The following is a 24,353-nucleotide window of genomic DNA, read 5'->3' on the forward strand; positions in this document are numbered from 1 at the left end:
TTTTTTTGAGACAGAGTCTCACTCTGCCGCCCAGGCTGGAGTGCAGTGGCACGATCTCAGCTCACTGCAAGCTCCACCTCCTGGGTTCACACCATTCTCCTGCCTCAGCCTCCCGAGTAGCTGGGACTACAGGCGCCACCACCACACCTGGCTAATTTTTTGTATTTTTAGTAGAGACAGGGTTTTACCATGTTAGCCAGGATGGTCTCGATCTCCTGACCTCATGATCCACCCGCCTGGGCCTCCCAAAGTGCTGGGATTACAGGCGTGAGTCACCACGCCTGGCCTTAAATGACCTTTTATATAAAACTAAATAATAATAACTATGCTCTTGAGGTGATAATTTTTTAAATGAGGTAAAAAGAAATTTTAACCCCGCTCCTCCACTTAACTAGCTATGCGACCTTGAACAAATAATTTCACAATCAGCTGCTAAATGCCATCTGATTCTCTGAAAAATGGAGATAGTAATAGACAGGGTCGGCATGAAAATTAAGTGGGTGAATGAATGCATAACCCATCTGACCTATGTCATCTATGTGGATCCAAATACTTGGTATATTATTAATTTTTCCACATACTTATTCAATTCTCACCTTTTCCCCTTTTTAGTAATGAATCCTAAGGCCTTCCCTTGAAGCTTCTCCATAAGCAGAATAATCTAAAACCTCTCAGGAACCCCTCAGTCAACCCCATCTGCACTGCAGCTGTGTCCCCTGGCCTCGTGTTCCCACATGGCCCCGTGCTGGGCTGAGGCCTTACCAGTGACTCTGCACAGCCTGCATTGGTGCCTGTCTGTCATGGGTCTTGTATCTACATTCTTGAGCTCAGCCATCATTCTAAATTACAACCCCTATGCAAGGGTGGCTCCAGAAGCTGTACACAGCAGATCCTTAGGGACAGTGGCCTGGAGTCCCCTTCACCACCCTTAAAGCAGAGAGTGAAACAGATGTTTGTACACCCGTGTTCATGGCAGCATTATTTATAATAGCCAAAAGAGTGGAAACAAGCCAAGTGTCCATCAACAGATGAATGGATAAACAGAATGTGGTATATCTGTATAATGGAATTTTTGTATCATAAAAAGAAACGAAATTTTGATATATGCTACAATGTGGATGAGCCTTAAAAATATTATGGTGACTGAAATCAGCCAGACACAGAGGAACAGAGAGTGTGTGATTCCACTTACGTGAGGTTCCTAGAACAGGCAAATTCATTGGGACAGAAAGTGGCATTGATGTTACCGGAGGCTGCAGGGAGGGGCTTGGGGAGTTATCGTTCAATATCAATACAGAGTTTCTGTTGTCACTGATGAAAAAGTTTTGGGGACGGATAGTGGCGATGGTTGCACAATATTTTGAATGCATTTAATGCCACTGAATTTTATATTTATAAGCAGTTAAAATGATAAATGTCATATTGTGTATATTTTACCACCAAAACAAAACAACACCCTGGCAAATGACAGAAAATACAGCCCAAATTTGTTTTGGCAAAAAAGAGTATTGGATCCTGCAAGCTGGACATCTGGTGGACATCTGTTTGGGAACCCCCGGTCCCCATCCCTGGTCTTCCCACCCCTGCCCATCCTCTGTCCACTCCTCACAGCCTGTTTATTATTGTAATGAGCAGAGCTTCATGTGCTTTTAGTAACCGCAGTGATGAAGACGACCTCCCTCCAGACCTGGCCGAGGCAGTGGGAGTGACCACAGCTACAACCACAAACACCACAACTGCCGCCACACAAGTCTCCGTGCCGCTGCCGTCTCCCAAGGTCCAGCATGTCAGCTCGCCTCACAAGTCAGAAGGCAAAGGCCAGCTGTCCCCCGGGGCCAAGGTAGTGTGGGGTGGAAAGCCCTGGCAAGCAGCCACACTTGCTGGGAGTTCAGTATCAATTTACTGAGTAGCATCTGGTGCATGTATTTCATTTTTGCATAATCAAATTTAAATTTTGCATAATCAGTTGTGTGTACTCATAAAACAACAGCAACAACCAGAACATGTTTTTATATAACTTGACCCCAAAATACAAACCAACTGTTTGCGAGAGAATAAGTGAAATATAAAATCAGGTTCGTTGTACTTTAATTGCAATGTAAGAGATTTTTGAGGGCAATTTTCATTTAGAATCTCATCTCTATAATAAGCTATTAGTCCACTGTGAAGATAGAGAGAAATGATTCCCCCCAACCATAGTGAACAGTTTGGAGGAGCAAAAACAGAAGTATCCCCATCCCTTTCCTTATGTCATATAGCTGGTATTCGTAGTTTGAAAATAGGAAATAGTATTCCATTTGCTGGTTTGAAATTTCAGGAAATTGCCTGAGATGTGAACGGGCTATGACAAAGGCTTTACACAAGATATTTTTCCTGGTTTTCTTTGAAAGACCTCTAGCTGCCGGGCGCGGTGGCTCAAGCCTGTAATCCCAGCACTTTGGGAGGCCGAGACGGGCGGATCACGAGGTCAGGAGATCGAGACCATCCTGGCTAACACGGTGAAACCCCGTCTCTAATAAAAATACAAAAACTAGCTGGGCGAGGTGGCGGGCGCCTGTAGTCTCAGCTACTCGGGAGGCTGAGGCAGGAGAATGGCGTAAACTCGGGAGGCGGAGCTTGCAGTGAGCTGAGATCCGGCCCCTGCACTCCAGTCCGGGCGATAGAGCAAGACTCCGCCTCAAAAAAAAAAAAAAAGAAAGAAAGAAAGAAAGACCTCTAGCTACAATCACTCTTTGGCAACTGGTCCAAATACAGTTGAACCTATTGCTATCCAAGTGGATACAAGTCAGAGGTTGCAGTGGTCTGTGCAACTACCTGGAGAAAAGGTGTGTGCATGAGGCAGGTGCCCTGAAGGCAAGACCGGAGCTTCAGAGGCTGTTCTCAGCTCTTCCATTCATAAGCCACAGCACTCACTTCCAAAACTTTTATTTCTTCAGGCCTCAGTTTCTTCCTCTTAAAAAACGGAATAAGATCTGCTATCTTGCCCTGGCTGGCGTCAGGTCCGGTGGAGGTTAAAGTGCTCATGCAAACTGGATGCCTGAGGCTTTTGCAGCTTCAGGGATCACAATTCCTGGTGACAGCTAAAGAATAATGGTCCAGGGCCACCTCCTGCATTACCAAGGCCAGTCTTTCACCTGGTCCCTTCCCTAGGTGTCTCTGGAAATATCTCTGCTTAGGTGTTCTGCACAGAAACCTGGCTGGAGCACTCAGCAAGCGACTGGCCAAGACCGAGGTTCTCTGCTTCTCTGTAGATCACCTCTTGGCATCTCAGCCTGGATTATTCTCCCCTGTGTAGAGGCCCCTGTACAACTTTGTCTCAGATGTGGACACAGGCTCCTATCACATATCCCACACTGTGGTTAAAACCAGGCTGAAAGAAACATTTACAAAACAGAAGGGAGTTGGGGTGGTGTGGAGGGGACGCAAGTGGCATCCTACCAAAGGCCACAGGGCTCCCTCTCCTGGCCGTCTCTCTCTTTGGGGCCTTCCTTGCACCACGTTGATGGGACTTATTTTTTCTGCCTTAAAAGACCTCGAGGCCATCCATGCAGCTAAGACCCCAGAGCAGGACAACAAAATGTTTTCCAAAAGCAAGCAACATAATATTCCACGTGCCATCATCTGCCATGAAGACCATTGCTCTTAATGTGCAGATCAGTTTAGCTCCTGGAGGAGCCTGGATTTGATCCTCTTAACCTAGGACAAAGTCTTTGCTCTCTCTTTGTATATTCAGAGGACTCTTTCAAGTGTTTTTCCTCCAAAAGACCAGTCAAACAGCACTAAGAGCACTTAAGAAAAGTTGCCTGCAGCTCTGAAAGAGACAGCACCCCACATCATGTCTACTTCTACCAATGAAAAAATTGGGATGCAGTCTCAGCATTTGATATACTGCTTGGCCAGGGAAATACAAGGGGATTGTCACGCTAATGAGATCAGTGTAGAGGAGAGGCTGGGAACCTCTGTCTGTCTTTTCTGGTGAACTTCATCATTGACGCAGTGCTGTCTCTAACCGGGGGTGTTTTTATCTGTCTCCCTAGAGCCCCTCTGACCGAGGAGGTGCCTTTACCCTGGAGCCGGGTGATCTTCTGATGGATTTCACAGAAGCCACTCCTCTGGTAAACTTCCTATTTTGCTAAAACCAGAAAAGCCACAGACCATAGAAACATCTTGGCAGAGGGACGGGTGGACAGAGGTGGGCATTGCTGTTGAGGAGCCTCTTCCTCTTGTCCTGGAGGCTCAGGGATCAGCTTTCATCCAGGGGTCAGGCACTGTGGGTCCCTCCACCTCTAGAGCCCTTGAGGGAGGAAGGGGTGCTCCCTTTGCTCCGAAGGTAGTTGTGGGGGTCCTGCCCGTGCCTGTCTACTGCACTTCAAGAGTTATAGGGCTCCTCTGTGTTTTGGTCTTGGCTTCTTGGCTTCCTGGACTGTGCCCTGCATGCCCACCCATAGGGAATCTCTTGCTGTTGCTTCTGATGATCCATCTGGTCTGAAGCACTGGCTCAAGGCCACACTCCAGCTTTCCAGGCCCCTCGCACCTCCTGCCATCTTCTATCCTCTGCATACAGGTCTCACCTTAGGGATGGCAGCCCTTTTGGGACTCCTGCAGGTGAGAAACGCTTTTCAGGGGACAAGTAAAGGGCCTGGTGGGTCTGAGAATTAGGGTCAGTTTCCAAAAAGAATACATGGTGGCTTTGACAAGAGTGATGAGATTCCCTTAGGGATCATTGTGTTGCAGGTCCAGCTTGTAGATTTAATTACTTATACATTTAAATGGTCTTTTCTTTGTTTGAACCAAATAAGCTGAGATTAGAAAGGAAGCAGCATCTGGCAGAGAATCGGAGATGCCATGATCTGAGGGGTGATGCCTGCCAAATGACTGTCCAGCCTCTGCTTGCACCCCTTCAGTGACAGGAAGCTCATTCTCTCTCCCCAAGACATGCTGCTCACATCTCAGGGTACCTCCAACTTAGCTATGAAATGGATATAGGCCTGTTTCACTGCCCAGGCATGGGACAGCTGAGGTCCTTGTACTGCACTGAGACACAGCCAACATTTCACAGCTGAAGTGTGCAGTGAATGTGTGTCCTCAGGACAAAGCATCCTTTGAGGCGTGAGTGCATGTACTCAGGCCTTCTCTGGCTTTTTGGCAAGAGCTTCCTCCATTTGGGGCTTTCCTTGGTACCATGGGCCTTGACCTTCCTTTGTTCCAGAATCCTGTTTCCATGAGTGCCAAAGGGTCCTAGAGGGGAAGAGGGGACTTCTGCTTCTCCCTTTGGTCCTCTTCCCTCCATCTCCTTCCCCCAGCATCAGAAATGCAAGCAGCAGCTCTCCCACCTGTTGGTAGGGTGATGGACAGATCTCTATCTCAGGGGACCGGGCCCACCTCCACAAGTCAGTGTCTTGGATGCTGTGGGTGAGAGCTACGGAGGGGCTTCCTTATCCACGGGAGGAAGGAGCCAGAAGTAGAGGGAGGCAAGGGTAACCCCCATGCCTGACTTGTGACCAGGGTTTCCTCAACTAAATGGCCCCAGCCTATCAGCTGGAACAATGCGTTGGGACCATCTCATCCAGTCCTTCACATATAGATGTGAAAACCAAGACCCAGACAGGGGCAGACACTTGTCCCAAGTCACATAGCAAGTGTGTATCAAAGCCAGTTCTAGAACCTAGACCCTGGGCTGCCATTCCAGTGGCAGATGGCCCAATCCAGGATGTGTCTCTCTCTTTCCCTGTTAGCCAGTCCCCTCCCTCAAAGTGGGTCAGATGCCCTGGTCTCAGCCTGAACTGTGGTGCAGCCCTGGGACAGTCTCCAAGCTGTCAGCCCAGGTTTGGTCCTCAGAGTTGCTGAGTGGAGCATGAGGAGGGGAAGTGCTCAGGTACCTTGGTCTAAGAGACTCAGCCTGGATGAACTATGGTTATTTTGCCACCAGCCCTGTGCCTTTGCCTCTGGCTGCTCTCTCTGGGCCTTCCTGTCAGCATTTCCCACCGAAGAGGAAGCAGCCCTTTACAGGCATGAATGTCAGAACTTCCCGGGTGCTATTCATCACACAGGCAGCGAATTACCCCTCCTTGGTGAATACTTTTTCCATGCAGTCATTTGCCAAGCTTACAGCCTATCTCTAGCCCCCTGTCTCCTACTAGCTGAGACTCCTGAGGCCCCATCACTATCCTGGTCCCTAGGCCCAGTGCTGGACTGACAGGGAACTGGAGATCTTACCTTCATTCAGCAACGTTCCACCAAGACACTATCAGAACTAACATAACCCTAGCTGGGCGTGGTAGTATGTGCCTGTAATCCTAGCTACATAGGAGGCTGAGGCAGGAGAATTGCTTGAATGTGGGAGGCAGAGGTTGCAATGAGTCAAGGTCGCGCCACTACACTCCAGCCTGGACAACAAAGTGGGAGTCCGTCAAAAAAAAAAAAAAAAAAAAAAAAAGCCAGGCATGGTGGTATTATTCCTGTAACCTCAGCACTTGGGGATGCCAAGGCGTGTGGATCACCTGAGGTCAGGAATTCAAGACCAGCCTGGCCAACATGGTGAAACCCCATCTCTGCTAATAATACAAAAACTAGCCAGGCATGGTGGCACGCATCTGTTATCCCAGCTACTTGGGAGGCTGAGGCAGGAGAATCACTTGACCCCAGGAGGCAGAGGTTGCAGTGAGCCGAGATCGCACCATTGCATTCCAGCCTGGGCGACAAGAGCAAAACTCCATCTCCAAAAACAAATTAAAAAAAAAAAAAAAAAAGAACTAGCATAAGCCTTATCACTTTTATCACTCTTGATACTTGTGGCTGGTCTCTGTGTAGGGTGGTTTTCAAAGAAGCACAGTCCAAAGGGCCCAGAGTAATAAAAAGGTTCAATCTGGAACAGGCATCTTTCAAAAAGTCATTAAAGAATATTAAATTAACACCTCCTATAACACATCTTGATCTCTTTCTGCCTTTTCTTCTATTCTCTTACATTCCTGCTTGACTCCAGGGACTTTCATTCTCAAGCTCTCCGCAAAGAAACACTCTTTCCAACTTCGCTTTTGTAGCTTTTCCCCCCTCCTTTTCCCAAACCTTTTCTGCTCTAATCCCCAGCTCTTTTATTAGGTAGCTCAATTTAGCAATCTTAAGCCTTAGAACCTTTGCAGCTTCACGTCTTTCCATTTCCGATTCTGCATCAGAGTTCATAATCAGATCTGAGTTTCTGCCTGGGTTGCAAGAGGTAGAGTACGTGGGTGAGAAGGGAAGGAGGCAAGTGAGTCAAAACAGCACCTGTTCTCCAGTTGGTTATTTTCTTTAGGGTGTGAATGTGAGCAGGTGCTTGGGGGCATTGGCTTTGATGGAACGAGGGGAGTTGGGGGAGGGTACATTGATGCATTAGTGATGTTGACCCTAGAATGCAGAGTCCTGCACCCCCTACTCCAAGTCTGCCATGCTAGCTTCCCTCCCCAGGTAACACAGACCATCAACACCTATGCTTTCTGAGTTCTTGACTCTTTCTTTCTCGGGCTTGTCCCTCTCTGATCCCCATGCTTCATGAACCACTCACCCAACTGCAAAGCAGAGCTAATTAGCACCCAGATCCCTTCTGGGCCATGACATGTTAGTCAAAAGTTCATGTGTCAGGGAGGACAGGGCCCTGGCCGGAGGAAGGCTGTGTAGGCCATAGAAACAGGCCCCGGGTTGGGTGTTAGAAGGGAGTTTCCATCTGCTGCAATAACTTACTTTTATTTTGAACTTAATTTTACCAGCAGGGCTAAAGCTGAATCTCAAATCAAATTAGGGTGCCCCTTCTGTGATTTTAGCTGTGTTCCCTAGGGCACAGGGAGGTGGAGAGAAATCTACTTGGTCTATGATGTCATGTTCACTAATACATCTAGGCCTCTCTTTGGTTCTTTCGTGGATGTTTTGGGTGGGTGGAGATCACTGTCCTGCCAGGACGTGTGACTCTGTACCTGTTGGACAACATTCTGTTCTGGGGCCATCCTGTCCTGGCGCTTACCATCCCATCAGCTCTACCTGAGGGTGTTGGCGGGACTGGTTCTTGCTGCTCTTCAATCCCTGCTTCCCGGCCTCAGTGTAAGGAGAAAGTTGCACAGGGCCCCTTTGCTCAGTACTCGCTAATGTCTACTCCTTCTCCCTTTCCCTCTGACTTTTCTCTCCAGTGGCCAAACTAGCCATCTCTTCTCCTATCTGGATGATGAAGAAGCCTTACACATTTTCATCATCATTTATCTGTGCCGAGAATCTTTCTGTTTCCCCAAGAGTCAGATTTTGAACTCAAAAGCCAAGCATGTACAGAAGAATGTAGCTGCTTGCCTGCAGAAAAGACCCAAGGAAGAAAGGAAATACCAGGAGAAAAAAATTAAGTGATATTTCAAAACAGCATTCAATTCCATGTATTATCTTATTTCCTTCTCACTTACCAACAGTCCAGAGTGTGGGAGCCCCAGGATGTTCTTTTGTTTCAATCCAATCAGATGCATATTTAGAAAGGTCAGAAAGGCTTGTGCGACGGATCAACACTTCTTTACCATGAAAGTCAAATGCTCGGCAAAGCCTTAAGGCGCTCATTATGTTCTTCAGTTGGGACCCTGGTGGCCAGGACACATTTTAGCTTCTAGGCAGTGTGGCCATGTTTCTCGGTCATTTGTGCCAGCTTTTGTTTTCTTCAAAAAATACCTATTGCGTGCCTGCTGTCATCAGAGGAGAAAAGACCCAGTGGCCTGGGGTCCCTGACGTAGCTGGTTCTGGTTGGAGCATGGATGCCCTGGGCAGTGGTGGGAACTGTTCCTGAGGGCAGCGGGGAGACAGCTTTCTGCAGCAGGAGGGTTTTAAGTAGTCTGGTAAAAGTTAACTGCAGGTGATTCAGATGGATTCACTTGACTAAAAACTAGATTTAGAAACAGTCAACAAAATGAACCACGGACTTAGACTTTGCAAACGCAATTTCTACATCTCCCAGATTTGAATAGTAAAATAGGCCATCATGAAGACCATTGTGCGATAATAGTTGTAAAAAGCCCTTTGGAAATTGTCCAGGACTGCACAATTGTAAAGAGGACAGAGTTAGATCACTTTGGAGATGGAAAAGAGGCTGGCAATTTTCTTGATCATTTTTCCATGAAACTTACCCAGGGGCTGTATTTTATTCTTCACAGCAGGATCATATCAACTATTTAAGGAAACTCTCTTGAGCTAAAAGATGTGTGTATTTGTTCTCTGGAGCAAATGGTCCCTCCCTGAAACCCAAAATAACCCTGTCCGTGGTTCCCTCTCCTAACCTCAAGCATCCTCTGTCCACCAACCTCATCCTCACCAGTACAAGCTGTTGGACCTCTGCTGGGCGCCTGGTGCTATTCAAGGATAAGGTGGAGAACCCTGCATATCCCAAAGGATGTGGAACTTTTTTCACAATGTTTGGTATTTTCCAGCTAAGTAGCAGGGTGTCCCAGTAATTAACAAGATGCCACGACTGGGCCCATGCATCTTGTTATGGGTCAGACAGAGTCAGTTTGTTTTCTGAACACAGATAACAAAGAGCCAAGACATATGAAATCCTAAACTATATGTTACAGCTGGGCACAATGGATCGTGCCTGTAATCCCAGTACTGTGGGAGACCAAGGAGGTGGGGGTTCTCTGGAGGCCGGGAGTTTAAGACCAGCCTGGGCAACATAGTGAGGCGTTGCCTCTATAAAAAAGAAAAATTAAAATGTTAGCCAGGCATGGTGGCACATGTCTGTAGTCCCAGCTACTCAGGAGGCTGAGGCAGGAGGATCACTGGAGCCCAGGATTTTAAGGCTGCCATGAGCTATGATTACACGACTGCACTCCAGCCTGGGTGACAGAGCAAGACCCTGTCTCTTAAAAAAATATGACATGGTGGCTCACACCTGTAATCCCAACACTTTGGGAGGCTGAGGCGGGTGGATCACTTGAGGTCAGGAGTTTGAGACCAGCCTGGCCAACATGGTGAAACCCCATCTCCATTAAAAACACAAAATTAGCTGGGCATGGTGGCACATGCCTGTCGTTCCAGCTACTTGGGGGGCTGAGGCAGGAGAATGGCTTGAACCCAAGAGGCAAAGGTTGCAGTGAGCTGAGATCATGACACTGCACTCCAGCCTGGGCGACAGAGAGAGTCTCAAAAAAAAAAAAAGAAAGAAAGAAAGAGAAATTAAACTATATGTTTTTCCCCGTGATATATTTCTTTCCTGGTGCCCTCTGTTGATATCCACTCACACAGTGTGTGCCCTTGTTCAGCAGAGTGCAGGAGGGCACTGAGCATGGAAGGCAAATGCTTCAAGTGTGTGGCCACTCCTCATTTCCTCCATGGCTCATATCACTAATTCATCCTGGCTGTCTTTCTGACTTGGCCTGGACAATGCTTCAGAACCCTCAACCACGTGCCGAGAAACCACTACCTGTTCTGTGCAGCTGGCACAGGAGACAGCCTCTACCTACCAGGCCTGGGAATGGGGTCTTGGTGTGTCATCTGCTCTGATGATGGAGACAACTGATGAAAGACAGAAAGGAGAAAAGAAGGCTGAGAGAGAGGGTGGAGGGTGGGACCAGAAGCCAGTTGGCCAGAGGCTGGAAGTAGGTTGTGGGTGAGGCTGGCTTGAGAACAGTCTGGAGTTGCCAGATCTGTCTTGCACTGTGCTGTCTTTCTCTCCTTTCCCTTCCCCTATCTCCTCTTCCTCCTCCCCCTCTCTTGCCACCTCCTCCTCCCCTTCTCTCCTCTCCTCGTGAGCAGGCAGAGCCCGCCAGCAACCCCCACTGTGCCCACTCTCGCTGTTCTCCTCCACTCTCTCTCCCCATGAAGGAAGAGACCACTGGAGTTTGCATGTACCCTCCAATCAAAACGAGGCTGGTAGGTACCCTGGCAGGGAGAGGGGCCTGGCCAGGAGAGGTGAGGTGGGCAGGAGCCACCAGGCGAGGTGGAAGCCTGGGTGGGCGTGCAGAAGCCCCAGATCTCGGGAAGAGCCCGTTGACAGGTGCCCTCACTCCAGATGGATGGAGGATTTGGAGTCCAGCTGGCCCTGGTCAGACTGGAACACGCAGCTGTGGAGCCCCCTTCGCCTCTAGGTCTCAAGAATCAAGAAGAGTTTGTTTTCCTAGAATTTTGATCAGCATAGATGCTTTCCCCAGAGAGAAATATATGCTTTGGTACTCAACAGATGGACACTTAAGTTGCATTTCTATTGAAAATAAAACTTCATTAAACTTGTCTTCTTCTGCTATTTATCAAGCTAATGATATAATGGGAGTGCTACCTAACAATGTGAACGAAATTGCCTGTCATCCCAATTTAGCATGATTTTTTGTCATTTTTATATATTTCCTTCTGTTCATATCATTCATAATTTTACATAGTTAAATCATAGTAACCATATTCTCTCCTGTTTTTCTCTTTTCACTTAATGCTGCTATGTTGTTTCTATCTTGTTGTTGTTGCCACATTATATGACTGTTTGTATTTCATCAAGTGAATGGCCTACCATTTACCTAACACATTCTTTACTGCAGGACGTGTGCTTTGTTCCCTGTTTGTCACTCTTCGGGAGAACATATATAGCTTTTTGCATCAGGAATTTTATTTTCTTAGGCTAGACCCTGCTGGATTAAATATTGTGATTTTGGCTTTTGCCACCTTTCTAAAGTGTTTGTGCTAACGGATAGTGCCATCAGAAGAGAGTGACTTTGCTTTTTGCAGCCTTAGCAACACAGGGTGTAATTGTTGAAATATATTTTTCTTATTTACAGCAGGTATAAAATAATTCTTTGAGGTTGTTAACTTTTACCTTTCTTTAATAGCAATAATAAACCACTTTCTGGCAGGGCACAATGGCTCACACCTGTAGTCCCAGCACTTTGGGAGGCTGAGGCAGGCAGATCACCTGAGGTCAGGAGTTCGAGTCCAGCCTGGCCAACATGTGAAACCCCAACTCTACTAAAAATACAAAAGTTAGCTGGGCATTGTGGCACATGCCTGCAATCCCAGCTACTCAGAAGGCTGATGCAAGAGAATCACTTGAACCCGGGAGGCGGAGGTTGCAGTGAGCTGAGATCACTCCACTGCACTCCAGCCTGAACGACAGAGTAAGACTCTGTCTCAAAATAAATAAATAAATAAATAAATAAGTAAGTAAGTAAGTAAACCGCTTTCCCTCTCTGCTTCATGATGGTCTGAGAATTTATCTGTCTATTACTTTCCACTAGGACATTGGTCTCAGAGCATGAGGCTGACCCAATAGGCAACAAGAGGAGAATGTACCCCAAGACTTCACCCCAAGAGTCCTTCTCGTACCTGAGTCAAAAGGCAATTTCAGGCCTATTCTGGCAATTTTGAGATGTGTAAAGAGACCAAAGAAATTTGGGGGAAGGGGAGCAGGCTTGGGCTGGATGTCTCAGTACACATGGCAAGGATATTGTCATCCCCACATGGGGGAGACCTGCTTTACCCATTCAGAAAAGCTTGGCTGATTTGGGTCTGAGCTAATGTGTTCTTCCTCATCCCTGCCTCACCCTCCCATTGGAGCCACTCAAGAGCATCGAGGAGCTATCCCAGTGTCCACAGGCAAGACCTCGAGACACACAAAGCTGGCTGCCCCCTGGGCAGTGGTGGCCTTAGTGTCTTGCCTGCAGCCCTCTGCTGGCGGGTGGTATGGTATGCATTCATCAGCAGGTGTGCGGACAGTTTCTGTGCCCCAGGAATTGCACTCAAAGCTAGTGCCAGAGTCATCAGGCCCCTGGGCCTGATGGCATACCCTAGGCTGGTTTGAAAAAATAAGCCCTCCCATTTCCCAAGGCCTCTAGGAGGCCAAAGACAAAATGACCAAAGAGAAAGACATGGAAGTCAAGAGTCTTTTTTGCCACCGCTACCTCATCAGCTGTTCATCTGGCCTCTTTCAGACTAGCTGAGTACTACAGGCACTCCCGGCAGTGGGCATCTTTGTGCATCCAGCCTTCTGTTCCCAAAGGCCATGGGGGCAGGATTCTCCCATGCTTCCATGGGTTTCCCTGAGGTCTCCCTCAATTGGCCAAAGTGTACAGAGAGTCCCGTAACTGAAGTGATTAGACAGGGAATATTTTCTGGCTTAGTTAGCCGAGCCTCCTTGTACCCTGCTGCTGTGAGAGACCGTGTCCCAGGATGTGACCTCTCAGCAGCCTCTAGGCCATTCCCACAGCTATGGAGAAGTCATCAGAAGCCACCCCAGGCAGCTCTGACTCCCTCATTATCCACCTTGATTGTGGCTTTTTATAAGTCAGGCCTGGAAGGCCAAGCAGATATCGCTGAAGGCAACTCCAGGGCAAGGCAAGTGTGGGGGCGCGCTAGGAACACGAGACTCCAGGCTGCCATCCCTGCTGAGCCCTGCCCTGCAGTCCAACGCCAGGCACAGATACAACCACCAGCCCACACTCCTGAGGGACCCTTTGTATGTGCCCTTACACGAGTAATGAAGGCTCCCCGGGGGCACCCCTGAATCCTTCAGTTCTGTTTTAAAGGTGCTCTGCCAAAGATTGCAAAACTTTGTTTTCTAATCTGAAGGTAACCCCCTTGTCTTTCTCTCTTTTAAAGATAAAAACATTCCCGGCTGATCCAATGAACCCGTTTCCTGATACTTTCACCACAGGGCCACAGTTTACTGTAAGTAGATCCAGAAAACAGATGTGCATTTTAAACCCTTGTTCCCATGTGGTGTGCTTTTCTGTGGGATGCCGGACAGCAAGGTCAACTGCGTCTTTTGATCACCGTTGAACTCTGTGAGGTTGGGAAGAAACTTGGATCTGCAGTCGGCCTCTATTTTATTGACGTGACATTGACATAAAATTAACCATTTTAAAGTGACAATTCAGTGATAGTACATTCACAGTGTAGTGCGTTGACCACTTCTGTCAGTTCTAGTACATTTTTATTGCATCCTCCAAAAACCTCACACCCATTAAATAGTTCCTCTTCATTTTCCCCTTGTTCCTACCGGCTAGCAACCACCAGTCTGCATTCTGTGTCTATGGATTTACCTAGTCTGGATGTTTCGTATAAATGGAATTGTATCATATGTGACCTTTTGTGACTGGCCTCTTTCACTTAGCGTTAATGTATGTGAGGTTCATCCACGCATGTGTCAATACTTCATTTCTTTTTTTGTTTGTTTGTTTGTTTTTGAGATGGATTGAGATCCATTCTGTTGCCCAGGCTAGAGTGCAGTGGCATGATCTCAGCTCACTGCAACCTCCACCTCCTGGGTTCAAGCGTTTCTCCTGCCTCAGCCTCCTGAGTAGCTGGGATTACAGGTGCCTGCCACCACGCCTGGCTAATTTTTGTATTTTTAGTAGAGATGGAGTTTCATCATGTTGGCCAGGCTGGTCTCAAACTCCTGACATCAGGTGACCCACCCGCCTCAGCCTCCCAAGTGTTGGAATTACAGGCATGAGTCACTGTGCCCAGCCTCATTTCTTTTTATGATGGAATATTATTCAATTGTATCTATATACTGCAATTTGTTTATCCACTCATTTTTGGGGGGTTTTGGGGTTGTTTTCACCTTTTGGCTATTGTGAATAGTGCTGTTATGCATATGTGTGTACATGTATCTGTCTGAACACCTGTTTTCAATTCTTTGGGGTTGGATCTTGATACTGGTGTGGTCTTAGGTAGGTTACTTTACCACCCTGACCACCAGCAGCTTTTTCTTTTTTGCTTTTAGAGATGAGGTCTCACTATGTTGCCTAGGCTGGTCTTGAATTCCTGGGCTCAAGTGATCTTCCTAGCTTGGCCTCCCAGCGTGCTGGGAGTATAGGCATGAGCCACCGTGCCTGTCCCTTCTTCTTACTTAAGGTGAAAGTAGTAATAAGAATATCCTCCTCATATCCTGTTGGGGCAAGGATCAAAAGGGACCAAGAATCTGAAAGTGTTTTACTAACCACAAAACATCCCACACCCGTCAGGCATGATTGTTGTTTCTCAAGGCTGGAGAGACAGGGTCGTGTGATGAACAAGAACAAGTTGTCCTGACAACAGACTTCTTGTCACCACCTCTCTGGGTGTCACTGGGCAGCTTATTTATTCTGCCAAGGCTAGGCATAGTGGCTCATGCCCGTAATCCCAGCACTTTAGGAGGCTGAGGTGGGAGGATCGCTTGAGACCAGGAGTTCGAGATCAGCCTGGGCAACATAGCGAGACCCTGTCTCTACAAAATAATAATAATAATAATAATAATAATAATAATAAATTAGCTGCCTGTAGTCTCAGCTACCCAGGAGGCTGAAGCAGGAGGATCTCTGGAGCCCAGGAGGCTGAGGCTACAGTGATCTATGACTGCACCACTGGACTCCAGCCTGGGCAACAGAGTGAGACCCTGTCTTGATTTTTTTAAAAATTCTGCCAAATGTTTAAATGCTGTAGTTTCCTCATCTGCAAAATGAGAGAGTTTGACAATGTTCATGCTTCTTTTCAGGGCTCAACTCATTCTTTAAATGAAAGCTTCTGCAGAAGTTCACTGTATTTTGAGCAATTAGATGGAGCAGAAGTGAGGAATCTGGGGTCCACTCCTCCTTCCTCTCACTCTGTCCTCCTCCCAGGAACCAGAGCTTGCAATTTCCATGATCCCTGAAGCTCCTTCTAAAGGGTTTTTATGCCGTCTGGAGGATCTGTGAGGTGGGCTGTGAGTGGCTATGGGTAGCTCTAAGTGCAGTCTTATGAGATGGATAATGGCCACTACCCCACATGGCTTCAACCACATAGGGAGGGAGAGAGCAGTGGCTGATTCAAGTTTCAGAGGATGAGCAGAGGTGGGAAGGTGTCCAGCAGGGCAGGCAGAGGAAAAAACAGGTTCCTAGAACAGTCCATTTCTAGGGTCATGAGCTGCTTCCAGCATCTGCCTTTTAAGAATGAGAGGGCAGAGACACGGGGCTCTGCCAGGATGTTAGATGCTATTTCCCTGACACTCATCCTGGCTTCCTGCAGTCTTGCTGGACACAGCTCCCCAGCTGGAAGCTCCGGCTCCACCTCCCTTGGTTGGCTGTAGTGGGGCACTCTGGCCTTCTGCCCAGCCTTGGCAGTGCTGTGAGACACTCAGGGAAGCCCTTCCTGAAAGCTGGGGGCCAAAATGGAGCAGGAAGCCAATGGCAGAAACCACGCTGGAACTTTGAAGAACTGAGCAAGAGTGGCTTGAAGACAGCTGGAGCAGGCAGAGGGAACAGCATGAGCCAGACCCCCAGAGTGGGTGGGATCATCACACATTCAAGGGACTGAAAAGCAGGCCAGTGGGACTGGGATACGGAAAGCAAGTGGAGCTGGGTGAGAGAGGAGGAAGGAGATGTAGGTGGTGACAAAACTGGAGGGGCCTTGTAGGCCACAGTAGGGATTCTGATCTCCATCCTAGGAGCAACAGGAAATCTTTGAGGGACTTTGAGCAGGGTAGTGACAGGGCAGATGCACTTGGAAGGGATCCCTGTGATCACAGTGGGAGGACAGTGACATCCAGGCAGAGTGGATTCAGAACAGTAGCCTGGAAACGCAGGACAGTGGCTTAAGGGAGAGAGAGCTGGGAGCTTGACCCAGAGTGGTTTTGTTGGTGGAAGTGGAGAGAAGTGCACAGATGGGGAAGATATTTAGGAGGCTGGTAAGATACAGGATTAGATGAGGCAGAGAGAGGGTCAGAAATGGTTCCCAGATTTCTGATTTGCAGAATGTGGATGGACAATGGGTCCATTCACTGAGATAAGGAAAGTTGGAAAAAGACTTGGTTGGGAGAGATGAGTTTGCCTTTGGCCATGATGGATTAGAAATGCCTTTGAAACGTCCGGGTGGACACAATGAATGGGCAGTTGGAAATCCAAGTCTGTAACTCAAGAGAGTGGACTAGACTGGAAACAATGACTAGGGAGGCAGTGACAGCTGGGTGGTAACAGAAGCCAGGCTCATGGGCTTCAGCTTCTCAATTTTCTCACTCCTGTGTGTAGTGTTCTCATCTCCTTCCTGCCACGATCATGACACTTGAACTTGCTGCAGGTTTGGCCTCTCCACAGGCCTCCAGATCTATCACAGTGACAGGGGTTGTTTAGCAGCGCTGGGAAGCTCTGCACAAAGTTGGTCTGGCCGTTGATCTAGCATTGATGGAGCTGGGTTTCAACAGCTGGGCTCTTGCTTGATCCTGAAACCAGTTTCTACTTTGTATTCAGGCCTATTAACTGGGTCTCTGCTGATACTGAGCTGAGTACGTTGGTCCATCTAGGGTGGGGACCCCTGCCTGACTCTGGCCAGATTTCTGTTCCACATGCTTCTTTCTAACCTGGCTCTGTCCTTCTGTTAACTGCTTTGTTCCAGTGAAAGCTTGTTCATTAATTCACTCATTCATTTCCTTATTCAACAAATATAAAAAAGATAAGATACTTAGGGTTGAGATTTAATAATATAAGTAATTTTTACTGCTTCTTCAAGGTCATTCTTTAGTGAAGCTGGCTTTTTTTTTTTTCCTTGAAGTATATGGAAATAAAGAACACAATGACTACTAGTACAATGACTACTAGTGAAGTATATGGAAATGAAGAACACAATGACTACTAGTACAAGAATTACAGAATTTCTTCACTGATCTACTTTTTTTTTTTTTTGAGACAGAGTCTTGATCTGTTGCCCAGGCTGGCGTGTAGTGGTACAACCTCGGCTCACTGCAACCTCTGCCCACAGGTTCAAGTGATTCTCCTGCCTCAGCCTCCTGCATAGCTGGGATTACAGGCACGTGCCACCACACCTGGCTGATTTTTTGTATTTTTAGTAGAGATGGGGTTTTGCCATGTTGGCCAGGGTGGTTTTGAACTCCTGACCTCAGGTGATCCACCCACCTCAGCCTCCCGAAGTGTTGGGATTACAGGTGTGAGCCACCGCGCCCAGCCTGATCTACTTTTATATATCTTCTAAGCTTTCTATATAAAAGTAATGAGCATAGTTTGCTATATAATGAAAATGACAAGAATATATTATCCTCTCCAAATGAGACAGTATACTGTACACCAGTAGTTCTGAAACTTTATTGTAATTCCTCAAAAAGAATCATCTGGAGGTCTTGTTGAAACATGTAGTGTTGGACTTCATCCCCAGGCATTCTTCGGTCCCAGTGGTCTTGGATGAGGCCTGAGAATTTGCATTTTTACCAAGTTTTAAGATAATGCTGATGCTGCTAGTCTGGGGCCCATACTTTGGGAACCATTGCTACAGTAATGAAAAACACCAGTTATGGTGTCAGCGTTCTTGTTCTGAATACTGTTCTTAACACTTACTGACTGTGTGACCTTGGGCAGATTACTTAACCTCTCTGAGCCTCGCTTTTCCCCATAAAATCAGCTTTAAAATATAAATCTTTTCACCTTTTAACATTTCCCGATATCAGAATGTTTACTACTGGGTATAACAAAGTTTGATAGAGGGCATGACAAAATTTAAATGGCAACATGTTTCTTTCTGTGTGGCAAATGCAAAAATGGTGTATCTTACAACTGATGGTGCCTAAGATGTGAGGAAATATGATTGCTACCTTAAAGGGTTGTCAAGAGTTAATATGTGTCAAGTACTTAGCATGGTGTCTGGCACAAAGTAAAATCACTTAAAATGACAATCAATTATAGCTGGTAGTGAAAAAGAACAGGAACTGTAGAGTAAGGCGTAGGGAGCAACTGGCAGTGTGAAAATGGAACCCAAATTGAGGTTGATCTCCTCTTCCCTGTTTCTTCTCCAGGCAGACTTCAGAGACAGTAAATTACAGTGTTGTCCTGGCCCGTCTTCCCCGCTGATCCCAGCAGCGACCCTGAGGCCTTTGACAGAGACCGTCTCCACAGTGCAGACCATTTACACCACCCGGAAACCTGTTTCTCTGGCAGCCAGGTAGGTCAGGTCAGCAGGTACCAACAGGTAATTCTGGTGACGGGGAAACCAGGGACACTCTAGGTTCATTGTGTTTGTGACACCTACAGCCTTTTCCTACGTTCTTTCATTTATTCTGTATTTATTGAAATGTCTATAAAGGGGCCAGGCATGGTGGCTCACACCTGTAATCCCAGTACAAGGGAGGATCTCTTGAGGCCAGGAGTTCAAGACCAGCCTGGCCAACAAGGTGAAACCCCATCTCTACTAAAATTAGCCAGGTGTGGTGGCGCACACCTGTAATTCCAGCTACTTGGGAGGCTGAGGCAGGAGAATTGCTTGAACCCGGGAGGTGGAGGTTGCAGTGAGCCGAGATTGCACCAGTGTACTCCAGCCTGGGCAACAGAGTGAGACTTTGGCTAAAAAAAAAAAAAAAGTAAGAAAGAAAAAGAAAGAAATGTTTACAAAGGGTAGGCTGTGAGAGGAGATAGACAACAAATGAGTGTGTGTGTGTGTGATACTGACAAGGGATAGGGAGGAACATAAAACTGTGAAAGGTAATAAGGTATTGTGGGATGATGGCCTCAGTGAGGTGGCATTTAAGCAGAGCCCTGAAAGGGGTTGCAGACAAAGCTGCAGATACCTGGGAGGAGTACTGCGCAGAGAGGAACCAGCCAGTGCTAAGGCTCCTGCGGAAGCATGTGCCTGACATGGTTAAGGAAGTTTAAGGGGCCAGCATGGCCAGAGCAGAGTGAATGACAACAGAGGAGGCCTATGAAGTTGTGGGTTAAGGCCACACTGCGTAGGGCCTTGTTGGCTATAGTAGAAACTTTGTTTTCTACCCTGAATGAAATTATTAAACTTGGTTAGTTCCTTTAAAGATGTGTATTTTGCCAGGCATTGTGGCTCATGCCTGTCATCCCAGCTACTCAGGAGGCAGAGGTGGGTGGGTCAATTGAGGCCAGGAGTTCAGGAGTTCAAGTCCAGCCTGGGCAACATAGCAAGGCCCCATCTCTAACTAAAAACAATGAAAAGATGTATATTTACTCTGTGTGTGTGTGTGTGTGTGTGTTTAAACAGTGGAGGCAGGGTACATAGATATGCAACTGGACCTGAGGTCCAAAAAGTCAGAGGCAGCTTCTTAAAACAGCCAATTTTATTTCATTCAATTTTATTCATTAAAATATAATTAATTATTTGTTACAACATTCCCTAAGGTATTCATCAAATGAAAACCTGGGAGAAAATGCATATGAAACCAATTTAAAGCATGATTTAAATAAATCTAACCCCTGGACATCTTCATTCGAAAGACTTTACTGAGGGCCAGGTGTGGTGGCTCATGCCTATAATCCTAGCACTTTGGGAGGCCGAGGCAAGTGGATTGTCTGAGCTCAGGAGTTTGAGACCAGCCTGGGCAATATGGTGAAACTCTGTCTCTACTAAAATACAAAAAATTAGCTTGGCATGGTGGCATGTGCCTGTAATCCCAGCTATGCTGGAGGCTGAGACAGAAGAATCGCTTGAACCTGGGAGGTGGAGGTTGTGGTGAGCCAAGATCGTGCCACTGCACTCCAGCCTGGGCGACAGAGTGAGACTCCATCTCAAAAAAAAAAAAAAAAAAAAAAGACTACTGAGTGGCTGCCATGCACCAGATACTGTGCAAGGCTCTGGAGGTTTAGAGATGAATGACATATAGTCAGTCAGGAACTCTCAGCCTAGTGGGACTGGGAAATGAATACGTAGCCAATTTCAGATCACTGTAATGCTAGCAAATTTAGGGAGTCCTCAAGGAGCCTAAAAAAGAAAGTCCAATACTGAGATCAGGAAAGAACCTGGGAGATGATACTTAAGCTGTCTGCTTCTGCAGTTTTTGAGGGATTGTCTCACTATTTTGTTATTTATATTTTTTTTAGTGCGGAGACACTCCGGCAGGAACTGGAGAGAGAGAAAATGATGAAAAGACTATTGATGACCGAACTGTGAAATTCTCCCCTTGTCACCTGGAAGATGGCATGGTGCCTTCTGTCCGTCTTCTTTCTTCGGGCTTTGTGTGCTCACTCTAGCACAACATACAAATGTGTGCTCTGTTCGCCCAGGTCTCCATGGTTAGTTGAAGCCAATTTCTGGCTTGACTTTTAAGGGAAAAGTTATTTTATGTCTCCTAAGCATTAGAGTTTTTCTATTACTCTATATAGTTGAGACAGGATTTGATAAGTCTAGGAAAAGAAAGATAGGAAAACGGGATTCCTTTTCAGAAGTACCTGTGTGTAACTGTTAATAACCACAGGGGTTAATACGATATGGGATTCTTTACTATCAATTTCAACCATTTGATTTTGTATGATTGAAACTTGCACCGAGCTTTGACTGTTTGTTAAAGAGTCATTTTTAATGAAAGAATAATTCTTTATTGCTGGTTTTTCATTTACACTGATAAATACACAGATCTTATAAAGTCTTTAACATTCATTTGTATTCAGATGTGAGTAGATGAACTAAAAAAAGAAAGTTACATATCACTATGACTGAAGGTACTTCAGCTTACTCTGAAATATAATTTAACTTGTGAACTCTTTGGATATGATATTATTTGGAATAAATAGAATTTGTCATTGAACCCAAAGTAGGAAATGGTAGCTTACGTTGTCTAAAAATCCTTATAAGGTTAAGATGATTCAATATCAAGAAGATTTATTTGGGAGTTCTATCAAGGAAAATTATTTCTAAAGTTGATCAATTCATGTCCTATTGATAGAATCTTGATCAGAAGAAATTTTGCTCTTTTTATATAGTTTCAAGAAATGTGTTTTTAAATTTTTATTAATGCACTTGAACAACTTTGCAGGAATAAAGGAACCCCCTAACCACAAAATATCCCTCTAAATTAGTTCTCTAGCTTTCTCGATGAATACACACATATTTTTACATAGCTATGATCATTGTGTACATTATCTTTTGTTTTACTTCTCCGCCTAACACTTGTCTCCTCTTATCAACACAGATTCTACTCTCACCAATTTAAATGTCTTTATATCCATGTAACATGGTTAACCTCACTTCACCCCATCATTAGATATTTGAGTTATATCTAATTTTTCACTCTTATAAATAGTGCTGCTATGAATGTCTGTAAAAAAAAAAAAAAAAAAAAAAAAAAAAAAAAAACTGCTCCTTCTTTTGGATTATTCCCTTAGGAATATCTCCAAAGAGGGATTACAAGGTCAAAGAGCATGAAGTATTTTATAGCTCTTGTTTTATATTGCCAGATTGCTTTCTAGAAAGATCCAATCTTTGGGTTGGAAGGACCTTAAAGGTCATCTAGTTTAGCCTCCCCACCCCCTCTGAATGCTTGAATCCCCTTGACAATTTATGATGCCACCAGCAATGTATAAGCATTTCTATTTACCAGTAGCTCTGCCAGTATTGGGTTTTGCCATTTTTATTTATTTTCGCTAGTTTAATAGGTATGTATAGTTGTTCTTGAAGAGTTGTTTTATTTCATTAATTGCTAGCAAGGCTGAGCACTTTTCCATGTGATGATTTACTAGTTGTACTTCCGTGTGTGTAAAATGTTCATTCATTTCTTATGACCACTTGTTAAGAGGAACTGATCTCATATATTTGTATCAGAATTGTATTTTTATGTTGTATAGTTTGCTCTCCTGTCCCTCTCCTTAAAACTGAATGGTGCCAATAATTTCATACTAATGACTATAAAAAAGGTAATGCCTCATTTACTAGTATTGTTGTAAAATGAGGAATGTACGCGAATATTCAGATAACCGAGGATTAACCCTTTAAGTGCTGAATCTTTAAAATTTTAATATTTTTTTTTTGAGGGAAATCTTTCTAAAATGTATTACATACTTCCCTGCCTTAGTAAACAGAGTATACTGGAGAGTATTTAACCTTTTCTTGATGAGTCATGGTCACGATTATAAACATCAGCCCCTTTTGTACCTTGGTATGGTGCAGTGATATCATTAAGAGCTATCAATATGTGTAGGGCTTGGCTTGGCCTTTTATAGGATATTATGCTCTTCTGACTGATGGTTTTTTTACTGCTCTCTGCTCTATCAGTGGAGCTATCCGGGGCAATTGTAGCGTTTGGGGCCTTTTACCCCCCATGTCCCCCGGCTATACTTTTAAAACAGCTTTAGCTGTTCTTTATCTTGTGCACATGATACAAAATATGTTCCCGTACAATATGGGGCTGTCACTTCTTGCCAACCCAGCACCCTCTTCCTCTTCTAACCTGCTTTCTGAGGCTTCTGCTCTTTACCTCCTGCTTGCTGATGGAAACCTCCAGGGCAAAGCTGAAGGTTTCTTGGGGAAGCCAGGAAAGCCAGTATTTCATATGTGTCAGATTTGCTTGGTTTCCAAGGAGGGATGCATGGGCTTTTTGGCCAGTGTTTCCAGGAGGCTCTGGGCTTCCTGCTTCTTCCCCTCTTCCCCCTGAGTTCACAGACATTGAAGTTTCTGAAGGTTGACGTCACTGGAAGTCTGACCACAAACAAGTTGGCTGTTACTGTATTTGAAAACCCAGTACCTTTGGCAGCTCACCTCTAACCAGTAAAATAAGAGGATTCCATGGTTTCAGCAGTTGTCCTGGTTATTTGCCTATTTAAGTGAATGATGGGTGCTTGGCATTGTGACTGAGAAGATGAAATTGTGCTGGATGGATTCATAGGGATGAAAATGAATTGGCACAATTGTTTCACATTTTTTTATATATTTTAAACCCAAACAACAGCACCATATGGGCACACAACACACACCTTATGTCCAGAGGGAAACAATCAGCTTACTGACAGTCTTTCCAGAGCTAGGGCTCCAAACTTACTGCAGATTCCCGGTGGGCATGGAATGTTACTGCAAGGGGTCTGGGAAACCTGCAACCCACAGCTTTATGGGTTGTAGACTGCACAGGAAATTCTGTGTTTGAAGAGTTTGAGATCCTAGGGCATTCAGAAGATCCCACTTGCATGTACCCAGAATTTTATATCCCACAGGAATATAGCAGAGGAATATTCTGATATCATATTTATCTTTCACCATCTCAGAAATTACAGTTTTAAAAACTCAAAATTCATCACTATAACCATGTTAAAGCATACGATTCAGTGGTTCCTAATGCATTCACAATGTTGTGCAGACCATACCACTATCTCACTCCAGAACATTTCCATCATGCCAAAAGGAAACCCATATCTGTTAGCAGTCACTACTGATTCTGACCCCCAGCATCACCTGGCAACCACTAATCTACTTTCTGTCTATGGATTTGCTTCTTCTGGAAATTTCATATAAAGAAAATCAAACAATGTATAGTCTTTTGTGATTGGCTTCTTTCACTTAACATAGTGTCTTCAAGGTTCATCCATGTTGTAGCATGTATCAGAACTGCACTCCTTTTTATGGCTGAATAATGTGTTATTATATGGATATACCATATTTGGCTTATCCAGTCATCACTTGCATCAGTTGATAGA

At 45.6% G+C, this 24,353-nt stretch overlaps 1 protein-coding gene across 1 annotated transcript in view; it reads left to right on the plus strand.

Moving 5' to 3' along the window:
• The window catches only part of EPB41L4B (erythrocyte membrane protein band 4.1 like 4B), a 152,446-nt gene extending 131,161 nt beyond the window's left edge, over positions 1 to 21,285 (plus strand). Inside the window, 6 exon segments of the mRNA XM_026456265.1 lie at positions 1,663 to 1,840; positions 4,038 to 4,115; positions 13,576 to 13,644; positions 18,734 to 18,848; positions 18,851 to 18,879; positions 20,775 to 21,285. Of these exon segments, the coding sequence (XP_026312050.1) occupies positions 1,663 to 1,840; positions 4,038 to 4,115; positions 13,576 to 13,644; positions 18,734 to 18,848; positions 18,851 to 18,879; positions 20,775 to 20,924 (619 nt within the window). The 3' untranslated portion in view covers positions 20,925 to 21,285.
• Positions 21,286 to 24,353: the final 3,068 nt, after the last annotated feature.

Source organism: Piliocolobus tephrosceles, chromosome 14, assembly GCF_002776525.5.
Source record: "Piliocolobus tephrosceles isolate RC106 chromosome 14, ASM277652v3, whole genome shotgun sequence".
In the NCBI taxonomy this organism is placed as follows: Eukaryota; Metazoa; Chordata; class Mammalia; order Primates; family Cercopithecidae; genus Piliocolobus; species Piliocolobus tephrosceles.